The 12,717-nt window shown below is 39.5% G+C and overlaps 1 protein-coding gene across 1 annotated transcript in view; it reads right to left on the bottom strand.

The window, feature by feature from the left end:
- Positions 1-6,569, bottom strand: part of pcsk6 (proprotein convertase subtilisin/kexin type 6) — a 54,666-nt gene extending 48,097 nt beyond the window's left edge. The window contains exons 1-3 of the mRNA XM_075466886.1: positions 6,259-6,569; positions 3,006-3,110; positions 713-823 (exon numbers count right to left, since the gene is read on the bottom strand). Of these exons, the coding sequence (XP_075323001.1) occupies positions 713-823; positions 3,006-3,110; positions 6,259-6,423 (381 nt within the window). The 5' untranslated portion in view covers positions 6,424-6,569. The remainder of the gene's footprint in view (positions 1-712; positions 824-3,005; positions 3,111-6,258) is intronic.
- Positions 6,570-12,717: the final 6,148 nt, after the last annotated feature.

Below are 12,717 nucleotides of genomic sequence, written 5' to 3'. Positions count from 1 at the left end.
GACAGAGAATTCCAATTGGCTCAATATTTAACCCAAATAAACAAAATAAAAAAAGACAAACCCTTACAAAATATAGACTCAGTGACCATAGACCTGCCATTGAAACTGGTCGCCATAAAAGAGAATGGCTAGAAAGAACAAAAAGAATTTGTATCCACTGTTCCACAAGAGAAGTAGAGACAGAAACTCACTTTCTCACACATTGTCCCAAATACAAAGAAATTAGAGAAGAATTATTTCCCAAATTTAAAGAAAAAATCCCAGACTTCCTCACCCTCCAACAAAACAAAATAATTCCAATCTTTCTGGGAGAAGACAGCTCTGCTGTAGAACTGGCAGGAAAATACATCACTGCATGTCACGCATTAAGAAATGTTTAAATGTAAGACTGTTCCTCTTTTATTTCTACTAAAATATCTATTGTTTATTGATTAAAAACAAACAACCTATTATCACTATTCTACTACTTATCACTATTCTTATTATCACTTTTTTTTACACACACAGAAACATGCATACACACACAATTATTTTCTTATTTTATTTTTAAGTTTTATTCTATTTATGTATATATCAACTTAAGTTTTTTTTTGTTTTGTTTCATTTACTCTTCATGCTTTAGCAACAAAGTCTGTGTGACTAGATAGATAGAGAGAGAAATAGATAGATTTAGTCAAAATGGCGTTATGAATAATAAGTGTAATATACTTACAATGTACCACATGTCGGACCATTTAGGGTCAATGAAGTAAAGCAAGTTTGGCTCTCTTTGGGCATATCTTTTCACTCTTGGTTTTACTACCTGCTGCTGAGCCCAGCCCACCTGGTGATGGAAACAGAAATGGCAGCATTTTCCTCAATTGGGAAACTTCAAGAGACAAAGAAAGGCGAGAAATACTGATCACTGCATCAAAGGCACTATCACTGTATTGCAGGCTAGAGGTTCCCTGACTGGTTTTAGACAAATTCAGAACAATGGTGTGTAAAGAGCAGTTGCAAGTTTTCAAATTAAAAAGCTGTCCAAGGCAACTCATCTGAGCTATAAACAGGAAGTAAAACACTTCTAAAAGCTGCAGAGTGTATTTAATAGCTTGACAGCAAGGTCCCTCTCAGCAGTGACAGAAGTTGAGCCTGTAGTAGAAACTCAATGGGTGTGTTAAAGCGATTTGTAAAACAATCTGTAAATAAGGATTTAACTCGCAATTATGAAAGTTGAGTTTACAAACAGTGTCCAGCAACTTATACTTATCATACCTTGAAGACTAAGTTTGCAAATTGTAACATGACAAAAATGATACATTTCACTGGTAAATTGAAGCCATGCTTTGAAAATTGTGTCCATTATCAGTACCAAGTTGCCATATTGGGAGAGGGACAATTTAGTCATGATCATCCATAAGAACACACAGACATGAATATCATATAATATCAATAATATCACATATCTTATTGTTTCAATAAAAAAATATATTTGTATGAGTTTTCTTTTTTTTGTGAATCTGTCATAGTTGCAGCTAATCAATTGTTTTCCGGCTGCTTGTTGATTAAGCAAAGCTTTATAATGTCCAACAACAAGAAAACAACTGCACGGACAGGAATTAACTGTGAGCCACATAGATGTGAGATCAATGTCATGACTGAATGTTTGACAGACAAGTTTAACTTATAACATTACATTTTTTGTTAGTGACTTGAAAAAGGTGCAGAACATAAAAAAGAAAGCCCTCTGGGAGGGAGGATGTTTTTTTTTTTTAAAAAAGCTAAAAAAAAAATTAAGAGAGTAGAGCAGTGTACAGAAAAAAGAAAAAAAGAAAAAATGAAAAAAATGAAAGATGAAAAAAAAAAAGATCACAGGTTTTAAGGTGAAAGAGAATCAGACTGATGAAAGTCTGCACGGAGCCAATAGGTTCAGATAAACACTCAGCATGTTCCACACCTGCCACTGGCTAAATGGTCATCACAACCCATCTATACCCACCATTATTTACCCACTTCAGCCAACCCACTCTCATCTGGACAAAGCAGTTTCTCCAGTGCTTTTAAAACAATTCAGTCCACACAATTATGTAAAAAGCTGCAGAAAATAAAGGTGGATTCCTCCACAACCAAGTGGATTACTCACTACCTGACAAAGAGTTTCTGAGATGAAATGGTATGTCTGAGAATATGGTCGGCAGCACAGGAGCACCACAGGGGACTGTACTCTTACCATTTATTTTCACTCTGTACACCTCAGAGTTCTGACATCTCCAGAAATACTTAGATAACACTGCTATTGTTGAGTGTGTCAGAGATGGACAAGAAGCTGATCACAGGGAACTGGTTTATAAATTTGTGGCATGGTGTGGGAACAATCACTTCATCTTAAACATGAACAAAACAAAAGAGATGATCATGAATTTAAGGAGGACCGGGAATAAGCCAAACACTATGTCCATCCTGGGAGAAGAGGTAGAGGTGGCTGAGGACAGATACCTGGGAGTTTACCTGGACAATATAGCAGTCTGGAAGTGCAATGCTGAGGCTGTCTACAATAAGTGACAGAACATACCATACTACTCGAGGAAGCTTAGGTCCTTGAATGTATGCTGCATATCCTCCATATTACCTTCCTCTGTGGTGGACAGTGCAATATGTTTTGTAGTCATCTGTTGGAGCAGCAGCATCAGAGCCAATGACTCAAAGAAACTGAACTAACTGAGACTGGCTCTATGGTGGGGACTGCTTCTGAGACCCTGGAGCTGGTTATGTAAAGGAGAATGCTGCCAAGTTGAACTGTTTTTAATTTTCATTTAAACAATTCAGTCTTTTTTCATTCACGCCAAAAAACAATATGGAGAAGCATTCTCTCCTGTGCTGTTAAAAATGATGAACTGGACAGATCAGAGTTCAGACAGAAATATGTGAATTGCTAGTGCAGTACTTTAAAGTGCATCCAGGCAAGAATGGAGTTTTCTCCGCTGTTCATGTTGAGTCTACTTGACTGAAATTGATCCAGGACTTACCTTGGAATCCATATTGATGAAGCTGTGGGGGCCCTTCAAAGAGTATACAGCTCTGCGAACCACTCTGCTGTGGTGGAAATGGTAATGATCCTCCAAACTTCCTATCTGACCAAACAAATCCAACAGCAGTATCAAGATACTTAAAACAATAACACTGAAAATCAGTGTAGCATTTAGTTCTCTGTCGACGGTCTCTTAAAAGAGTTGCTTTTCCTAAATTACGTTTCCAGAACTATTTTAAGTGAAACACCATGCAAAAACTTCATGTTTCAAATGTTTCTACATTCAAAGCATGTCGCGACTTCAACGAAACGAAGGTTGGGCATGATTGTCTGAGGGGCTCCACAAAAGACTTAACTGGGATAAATAAGTTTAACCTTTTATTACCAAAAGAAAAGATGATCAACTCATGATACAGTGCACAAACTCAAAGTAATCACAGTGATCAAAGACAATAGTGGTCAACAAAAAATACGGCGACCCAGCTCACCCCCTCTTCTCTATGCCTTCCCATGAGAAATGAACAGGTGACTAAATTAACTAAATCTCCGCCCGTAAGCATGTGACCCGCTTTCCCCTACTCAATATGATCTCATAATAAATTCTACTATACAAAACAAACACAAAACAATAGCAACAGAAAAACATTGACTAATTCATTCATGGCTCCTACAAAGCACATTTGGTCCATCTGTATGTACTGTATTATGTCATTCAATGAATATGCATATTCTCTTTTGATTTTGCACCAAAAATGAGAGCAGAATTCTTATCACATGTTCACAGTTGGCACAGGGTAGGCTACTCTATTTTTCAGAATATAAGCTATTCTGACTGAAAGCCCATCTGACCTAATGCCCTACCGCCCTCAGTCACAGAAACCTTGCAGACCTATCTAGTGCTATCTAGTACATTAGTATCTTGTATATGGTATTTCATAGATCAGCGAAAGAAAAAAAACTTGATTGTGTGCACATTCATCTGTAAAAGAGAAGGGCACCATTTAAAAGAGAAGGAACTGACTGCGCAGGCAACATCTTGGTTCTACAAGTTCTTTGTCAGAAAATACAATTCAATAGAGAAAACAAAGAAGTAAAAAAATTACAGATGGGTGTATCTGTAATTTTTTTACAGATATACTGGATATACTGTTCATTATCAACATTATAGAATTTAATTTTCTTCTTCTCACTGCCATTTTTTTCTATTTTGCTTCCATGTGCACGTACTGTTCTTTACTGCACTACTATAGTCACATGAAAAAAAAATCACTCTCTTTCAATTCTAGTTAATTCAAGTTATATGTATCAGGACATTATCAAAAACAATCTGATTCTTAACATGTCTTAAAGATAGGTAAATACAATCTCACATGAACATCAATACATTACAACATTATTCCATGTCAATATTCATTTAACAAATACCTAGCTAAAATGCAGTATTTAAAAAAATAAGTAAAACCCCTGATTATTCACCTTTTAGAGCAACTTTTAGCAATAAAAATATAACATAATCAATCTCTCATCATTTTGGAAGAATTTAGGCCATCTCTTCCACACCATATTGCTTTAGTTCATTGAGGTGTATACAAAAGTATTCAAATCAGGTTAACTTCTGGACTTTAACTTGCCCATTGCAACACTTTGTTTATTTATCTTTTTTAGCAAGATCATTGTCCGGTTTTGTCCTGACCTAATTTTGGCCAAACTTTAGCCATTGTACACATGCCCTCAAATACGACTCTAGAGTATTTTGGTATACAGACGAGTTCATGGAGGAGACCACATCATGACACCTACACCAAAGTGATTGACAGATGGTATGAGGTGCTTGTGTTGCTATGCTGTGTTTATTTTTTTGCAGAATGTGGCGCTGTGCATTATAACCTCCCCACTTTATGCTTGTTTATTCCAAAAGTCTTGGAGTTTTTCAGATGCAACTTTGCAAACCAAAGCTGTGCAGCCATGCTCTTTTCCAAGAAAAGAAGAGGCTTTCTCCTGTAACCCCTCCAAAGCCATACTTGTTCAATCATTTTCTGATTGGACCGTCATTATTTTAACAGGCTAACTGAGGCCAGTAGAGATGTAGCTCTTCGGTTTATTGTAGTTTCTCTGAGCATTGCATGGTCTGACATGGGGTGAAGTTGCTGGGAGGTCCACTCCTGGGAAGATTGCCAACTGTCTTGAATGTTTTTCACTTATGAATAAACGTTCTCACGTTGTTAAATTATAGACTCCAAAATGGCCTTTTAACTGTTCCCAGATTGAAGCAATTATTGCTTCTCCAAGATTTTTGATGATGTCTTTCTGGCTTTGCATTGTGTTTACACACACATTAGAATGTGTCTGCTTTTATAGAAGTGGCCACACTTAAGTGATGATAAGTTAACCAAATGAATTTGATTGGCAGCACCATGACTTCTACTAACCCTTTTAATTCCTGGAAGTGTATGTTGAGTTTTCATCCACCGCTTCTCTGTTTTAGCTTAGATTTGGTAAATTAATAATGACAGGATGTAATATAGTGTGTGTTGTTTTTCTCCAACGTTGCATTAAGCTATTCCAGATCCTGTTACAGACCAGATGATTATAGTAGTGCAACAAATGACAGCATGTATAGTTTCATCAATCTATTTTTGTTAACTGTGAAACTTGAATGTGTAAATTCTTGTAAACATATGTGGGCAGTAAGTCTGAGCCCAATTTCTCTACTTTAAATAATCAAATTATGCAATCTTATGACTGTAACAACTGCTATAATATCTGTCCACATATCGCCTTATTATTTATTAAGTTATGTGGTATTAGCGGCAGCATTAATGTTGGAAGTATAAAAGATTAGAGGTTATACATTTTGTGCAAGATATCAGTGCTGAAAAAATGGATTATGATTCCTCTGGAGGAGGACACATCCACAAGACTGAAAATGTTACCATTAAATTCATCTTAACAAGGAAGTTTTATTCAGTCCAATCATGATATTGAAATCCATTCACACATCTATAAAATGTCAACATTTGGTGAACGTATAATCGTTACTTTTAATATGTGAAATTTCATCTATGTATGTTATTTATGATAATGACAACTCTATTTATCACATTATTATAAATGCTTCAACTAAAGTAGCACTTGGTCTAGCTATTACTTTAAATACTTTAAAGCTTTTAGACTCAACTAAACTGGGCTTGAACTCCGTTGTCACAGGCAGTTAGAGTTGCCAAACAAATGAGCAGAGAAATTGCCAATACCTGTCCCAGGTTTCTGTATCCATATTTAACTGCGATCCTATCAGCTTGTTCTGTGCCACCTGTGATCCGCACTGCCCAGTGGTTTGTGAAAAAGTTCCCGCGTCCTGGCTCCACAGAACGACTGCAGCCAAGATTAGATAAAATGAAAAGCAAAAACAAAGCCATCGTGACTTCAAAGCTGGGAAATCACACGCGGGTGCCGAACTGCGTTCTCGTCTTGTGTTTTCGGGTGTATCAGTGTAACTTTCCGTTATAAGTCTGTCAGGTCACCGTCAAATTCACTCTGATTGGAGACAAAGTCCGTCCGTCCGTCCGTCTGTCCGTGCCCCCCCCGCCAAACACACACATTCCTCATTGTTCCTTTCAACCCCACCACCATGCACACAGAGGACAAGACACATTATTATGCACAAACTACCTCTTTATTCAAATAATTAAAAGTGATAAATAATGTAATAATAATAATATAAAGAAAGAAAGAAAGAAAGAAAGAAAGAAAGAAAGAAAGAAAGAAAGAAAGAAAGAAAGAAAGAAATAGCACAAATTCCTAGGGATTCTGTTCCAAGCATTTGTAATGATGAGAGTGCAACTGTCATTAGTTTACACATGGTATTCACAGCATTTACAGTGGTGGAACACCACCACTCATATCCAGTCACATACAATAGTCTTATACAAGTCTTGTACAATACAAAACAATCAAAAATTTCTATAGTTTTTAAGTTTTACTGTAAACAGCTAGCTCATAGTGGAACTAATGAAATAAAGCCAATAGTTTAAAATACGGCATTTAAATACCCACTTTGATGGGGCGGTCCAGGAGGGGGGTCTTCTGGAATGTTGTATGCCTGGGCTTGTTCCGGTAGTGGGAGACCCTCATTCATGGCAATATTGTGTAAAACGCAGCATGCCAGAATAATCTGGCATGCCTTCTCTGGGCTATTGAGAATGAGGAGTTGTCGTCACAGTACAGAGCCCCGCCCCTATCCGCCATGTTGGCAGAATGCTAGCGAGAAAACGCCATTCTCTCCGTTCGTTTACATTGTACGCGTGTGTTTTTAAATCAGTAAGTTTAAACAGTGCGGAATTGCAAGAACATGCCTGGAAATCACTGCTGTGTGAAGAACTGTTCCAGTACTTCACATAATACGTTTGGGAAACATAGGTACAACGAAATACATTTTTTTCGGTTTCCTAAATGGATGCAGCATCAGGGAGAGCAGGCGTCTGACCTGACGAGGAGACGCCGGATTGCCTGGCTGGCTGGACCTTACTTTCGGACCTTACTAACTATTTATTCTGTTGTAGGTAAGCCATCATATAAGATGTTGGAGAACCACGCTGACTGGACAAATTCAGATTTTTACATTCAACTGTACCTGTGCACATGCTGCTCAAATGTGAGGGTGAAAACCTAATGCCTTTAGATAAGAGTGTCACTGTTTGCTGTGCCTTAACGAACATGTGCAAAAGTGTTGTTTGAGTTCATTCCTCATTGTTCATTACTTTTTAATTTGTTTGAAATAAATGCTTGAAACAACTTGATATGGCTTAAAGCGGCAGTCGGCAACTTTTTTTTAGTCATATTAGCTTGAACTGTCATGGGATTCTGGAAGTAGAATATTAAATAGGCTGTTTAGGAAAAATAACGAAATCTGTAGCTCCCTCTGAAGCCTGTAATCATGCTTACAAAAACCGAGCGGTCCCGGCTGTTTTTAACCAATCAAGTTAGGGTGGAGGAATCCTACCTGTCAATCACAGCTTGTGCACAAGCTGCTGAGCGTGAGTCTGCCCCAGCTTGTGTGCGCTCACACTGGTGTGAACTCACGTGCACAACCTCGTCCACAGAGGGGGAGGGGTTTGGGGGGCGATTCGGAGCTTGGTAGAGGTTGGGGGAGGGACCTGAAAGTTGTGTCAGTTCGAATTTTCCGACTTTAGACTCGCAATTTTGAAAACTTGCCGACTGCAGCTTTAACAATGTTTATTAACAGAACAGGAAAAAAGAATAAGGGCGCAAAGGTGCAGAATGCAATATACCTCTAGGAAAAGTTAACAGTGCAAAAGAACATGTGTGCATTCAAAGTATAAAAATTTCCAGCATGTAAACATTGACAACAAGCAATAATAATAAAATAATACTGTTACTAGTGCAAAAGAACAAAAAAACACTATTCAGCACAAGAAGAACAAAACCATGGCGTGTCAGCGGAGGGTCTGTCCACAAGCCCCACACAACTGAAGTGACACCACTGGACTGGTAAGTGGAGGCTCACAGAGTCTCCGTGAATGCAGGACCTGTAAAATAAATTAAATAAACTAAACAGTGAAAAGCATTTATTTCAAGTCACAGTCTACACTTTAGACACATTGATAATGGCTGTAATCTAACCAGGACATGTACACCTTGCATTCAAAATGTTAATGGCTTAAATCTAACCAGGAATGTACGCCTTGCAATCACACATAAGTACCCTAGCCAACCCAGAACTGGTTTGTTCACTTTGCAGCCCCCAACACAATAACCTGCTACAGTATGTGTCGTTGGGCTAAAATCAAATGACAACTAAATACCTAAACATAAGCTTTAGCATACATCAAAACATTGGAAACGTTTGTGTACATTGAACATCTCATTAATCTAGTGTTTACAAAACAAGTTGCAGTTAATTACGTTGTCATTTTGGTCAAGAAGTGTCTAAATGCAATGCAATTACAACACACTAAAACGCATGACAAGAACCTTACCTTTGCCATTACAACGCTGTTATCATCACCAGAGCCACCTGGAGGCTTGTAGATGGCCAAGTCCTGCACCCAGCCACAGCAGAAAGTCTCGTACGATTCTAAAGATTTGTGACTTTTAAACTCCTGCATAGTGTAGTAACTTACACCAAAGACAAAATAATTGACTATGTCCATATATGCAGGGCCGCTGACAGGTTTGGCTGGGCCCGGGACAAAATTCTCTGAATGCGCCCCCCCCTCGTAGCAACCCACCCACCTCTACTTTCCCAGTCTCTCATTTATTGCGGATAAACCAAAAGGATTATTTACCACTTTGCATGGATATGGACTGAGTGGAGTTATGGCTTTCAAAATCCTACCACAATAAAACTCACAGTATTTTATTCATTTAGAGCTCATAAACTGCACATTTCATCAACCAATTTTCACTTGACCAAGGGAATCATGTTAAGGGTACTTTTATTTATTGCCAGACCCGCGTGTATGTCCGCTGAACTTTCTGAGAATGTTTGGGGAACATGGCAGAGCCCATTCATCTGGCGAGTGTCAAGTTAAATCAGTCTAAACGAAAGTTACAGGCTACCCCAAAACGTCACGTTTATAACCCATTCGTTGCCATGTCTATACTGGCTTATTTTAAACAAAATAAGGTTAAACCAGAGCCGCGTTACACTGGCTGTCATTCAGCTGACCGGGGATGATTCTCAAATCAATTCAGCCTGATTGGCGTGAGTGCCTAGCCTGGGAATTCCCATGCTGCTTTGCGCTCGATTTCATTCTCACTGCAAAGTCAGCCTGGAAACCACCGCCCTTATTTTTGCCAGAGTTTGGGAACCAATCACAGAACGGGGGGGGCAGCAAGACGATGACGACGTCTATGCGCTACACCGAAGCTTGTAGAGTGTTAATTCAACATGACAGCGGACACAACGTTACCGTTCAATGCAGCCTTAGAAAGTGTTTCGGAGTAGATTCACCCTAGGGTCATTTGAACCGTGACATCCAGCCAAGTAGCCCACCCGAAGTTTTTCCGATCTTGGCTGAACATCAGCTGAGTTACTGAGTTATCCCGAATAGCTTAGTACAAGCGCTAACGGACCCTGGCAGTATCTCCAAAATTACCACACTAAAATCACATGTCATGAAACCAAACTTCTACAGTAGTACAAATATGGTCTGTACTCACAAAACGATGCATTTGGAAGTTTGTACATAGTCCAGGAGTTTATTATTATCATCAACACAAGCCTGATAGCTTTTCTGCTGCTAAAGCTACGTCGACGTCACTTCTGGGAGCTGGGAGCTTCAAAGTAAGATGAGGGTTGAGCTACTACTGTAGACAACAAAGCAAGGCTGCTCAATTTCTCCATTATTAAAATAAATTTACAACTCTACAACATAAAAATTCATGTAGAATATAGCATATAGGCCTACTTTGTTGTCAATTTAAGTAGCTTAGAGCGCAAGTTTACTTTTATTTTCCATTTTTTTCTTCTTCCTCGTCGAATTTCTGTCGTCATCTGGTATAAGTGATACAATTGGCTATGAATCGCGCGCAAAGCAGCATGGGAAATACCTGACGTCATTTGATAGACATTCGTAGCGCCCAATAAACGGCTCTAGGCGTTCGTAAACCACGCCTCAAATACGAGAAAATGCACACCTAGTTCCCAGACCACCATCTCATCGAGATTGTGGACGCGTCAGCCAGGCTAGTGAGTGCCTGAAACATTTGGACATATTTGCGGACTAATGCGCATATTCCTTTTTTTAATTTTTTTTTTTTTGGGCCCCCCCCCCATTCCTGGGCCCGGGACAAAATACCCGTTTGTCCCCCCCTATCGGCGGCCCTGCATATATGTGCATATATGAGGTAACTGGTCCAGGTCTCTGTCCCTGTAAGGTCCCTTTTCTTTCGCCTTATCTTTCTGCATTGCTTTGCTTTCTTTCTTTTTTTTGTATTCGTCTCTGCCCTGCCGAAATGACAAATGCGGGAAGATATCCGTTAAGTTAATGGCGTTGCCCCTGGCAACCAATAGATTCTTCTGCCAACATGGCCGACCGGCCGACCAAGTCACGTGACTCCTCATTCTCAATAGAGCAGTTTGCCCCCCACTGTATCGAGACACACCCACCTGGCCCTCAGCTCACTAGTGCGCTCCCCAGCGGCACGGGGGCTTTGATGCGTATATGTGTGCAGTCTATTGCTCTGATTATGTTCGGCAGTCCAGCCATGGCATGAAATTCCTTCTTAATTTGTACTTGTTGGACAGTGGTGTATGGGAATTTGATGTAAGGCAAGGCAAGGCAATTTTATTTATAGAGCACAATTCATACACAGGGCAATTCAAAGTGCTTTACAGCTACTGTAATGCCATAGGTAATATATTTTGATAGTGACTTTTATTTTGACACAGTAATTCTCAGATTGGGGCATGATGTCACTTCCGGTTCCTGGGAATAGTCAGTTTTGCAGTTGTTCAAGGTGAAGGACACGTCAGCTCAGCTCCTCTGAACTTTATCTCTCCATTTTGGTGTGGCATTGCCAGTAAGTAGATTTATGTTGATTTACCTGTAGAAAGAAGAAGTTAATGAGTGAATAAATAGTTTAGGCGATCTTTTGATGGGAAAATAAGTTAGTTCATGTGGAAACAGTAATGCAGTTATTGTACTGGAAATGATGTGTGACTCAGCTAATGTTAGCAATTCCTTTGTGTGACTTACCATTGACCTTATTAGCATGGAAGCTAAGCTAAGTATAACATTTAGTTATGTATCTCTCCTAGCTATCTGTGTGGATATTTTGTAATACTTACCTTATTATTTGATACTTACCTGATGTTTAGACATTATTATATGCTTAAATGTTGTATTTGTATTTATTTCAGTTTTATCTTCTTTTCAATAAACCTTGCTTACGACAAGATCTGCCTCTTCCTTGGGGGATTTGTTGAAGAGATGAGTTTAGCTGGCTGTTGGCTTTAAGAACAGTACAGTAAAATGGCAGCCTCTCATCAGAAGATGGAGGAAGATAAAGAGGTTCAGCAAGAGCTTTCTGCGCAAGAAGTGCAACTAAAGGACACTGGTGAACAGTCATTGGAGGTTAGATCCCATGTATCCGGCTCTCACCGAACCAAAGGCTCACGGGCTTCAGCCCTTAGCATGGCAGCTACACAGGCACGGGCAAAAGCTGAAGCAGCTAAGGCTAGAGCAACCTACAGCAAGAAAGAAATTTAACTAAAAATTGAGAAAGCTCGCCTTGAAGCTGAATTGGATGCACTCTATCAAGACAGAGACGCAGAGGCAGCTATTGCCAAAGCAGTTGTCATGGAAGCCGCTGCTGCTGAAGGAAGCTCTCGTGGTAGCTTGGCAGATTTTCAGTCATTACCCAAAGAACAGAATGTGCAAAAGAGAGTCAGCGAATATGTTGCTAACCACTCTCACGTAGAATATGGCCATTATGAAGAAGAAACGGATTTAACCCCTCAATTACCACAGCTACCTGCTCTACCCACATACATACATGGGCACAATGCTTCCACTCCAGCACAACCGAGCACGCTTCCAGACAATGGGATACAGCAACGTTTCGGCCCACAGCACCCACATATCCAGCCTCCAGTACTGCATCACGCCCATATTCAGCCTCCTGTACTGCAAGCGCTTCTGCAGCCTCCAGTATCGCTTCAGACACGCATGCAGCCTTCTGTATCA

The sequence above is a fragment of the Odontesthes bonariensis genome, chromosome 1, assembly GCF_027942865.1.
Source record: "Odontesthes bonariensis isolate fOdoBon6 chromosome 1, fOdoBon6.hap1, whole genome shotgun sequence".
In the NCBI taxonomy this organism is placed as follows: domain Eukaryota; kingdom Metazoa; phylum Chordata; class Actinopteri; order Atheriniformes; family Atherinopsidae; genus Odontesthes; species Odontesthes bonariensis.
Note: the sequence above shows the minus strand (reverse complement) of the source record. Positions and strands in the feature narration are given on the sequence as shown.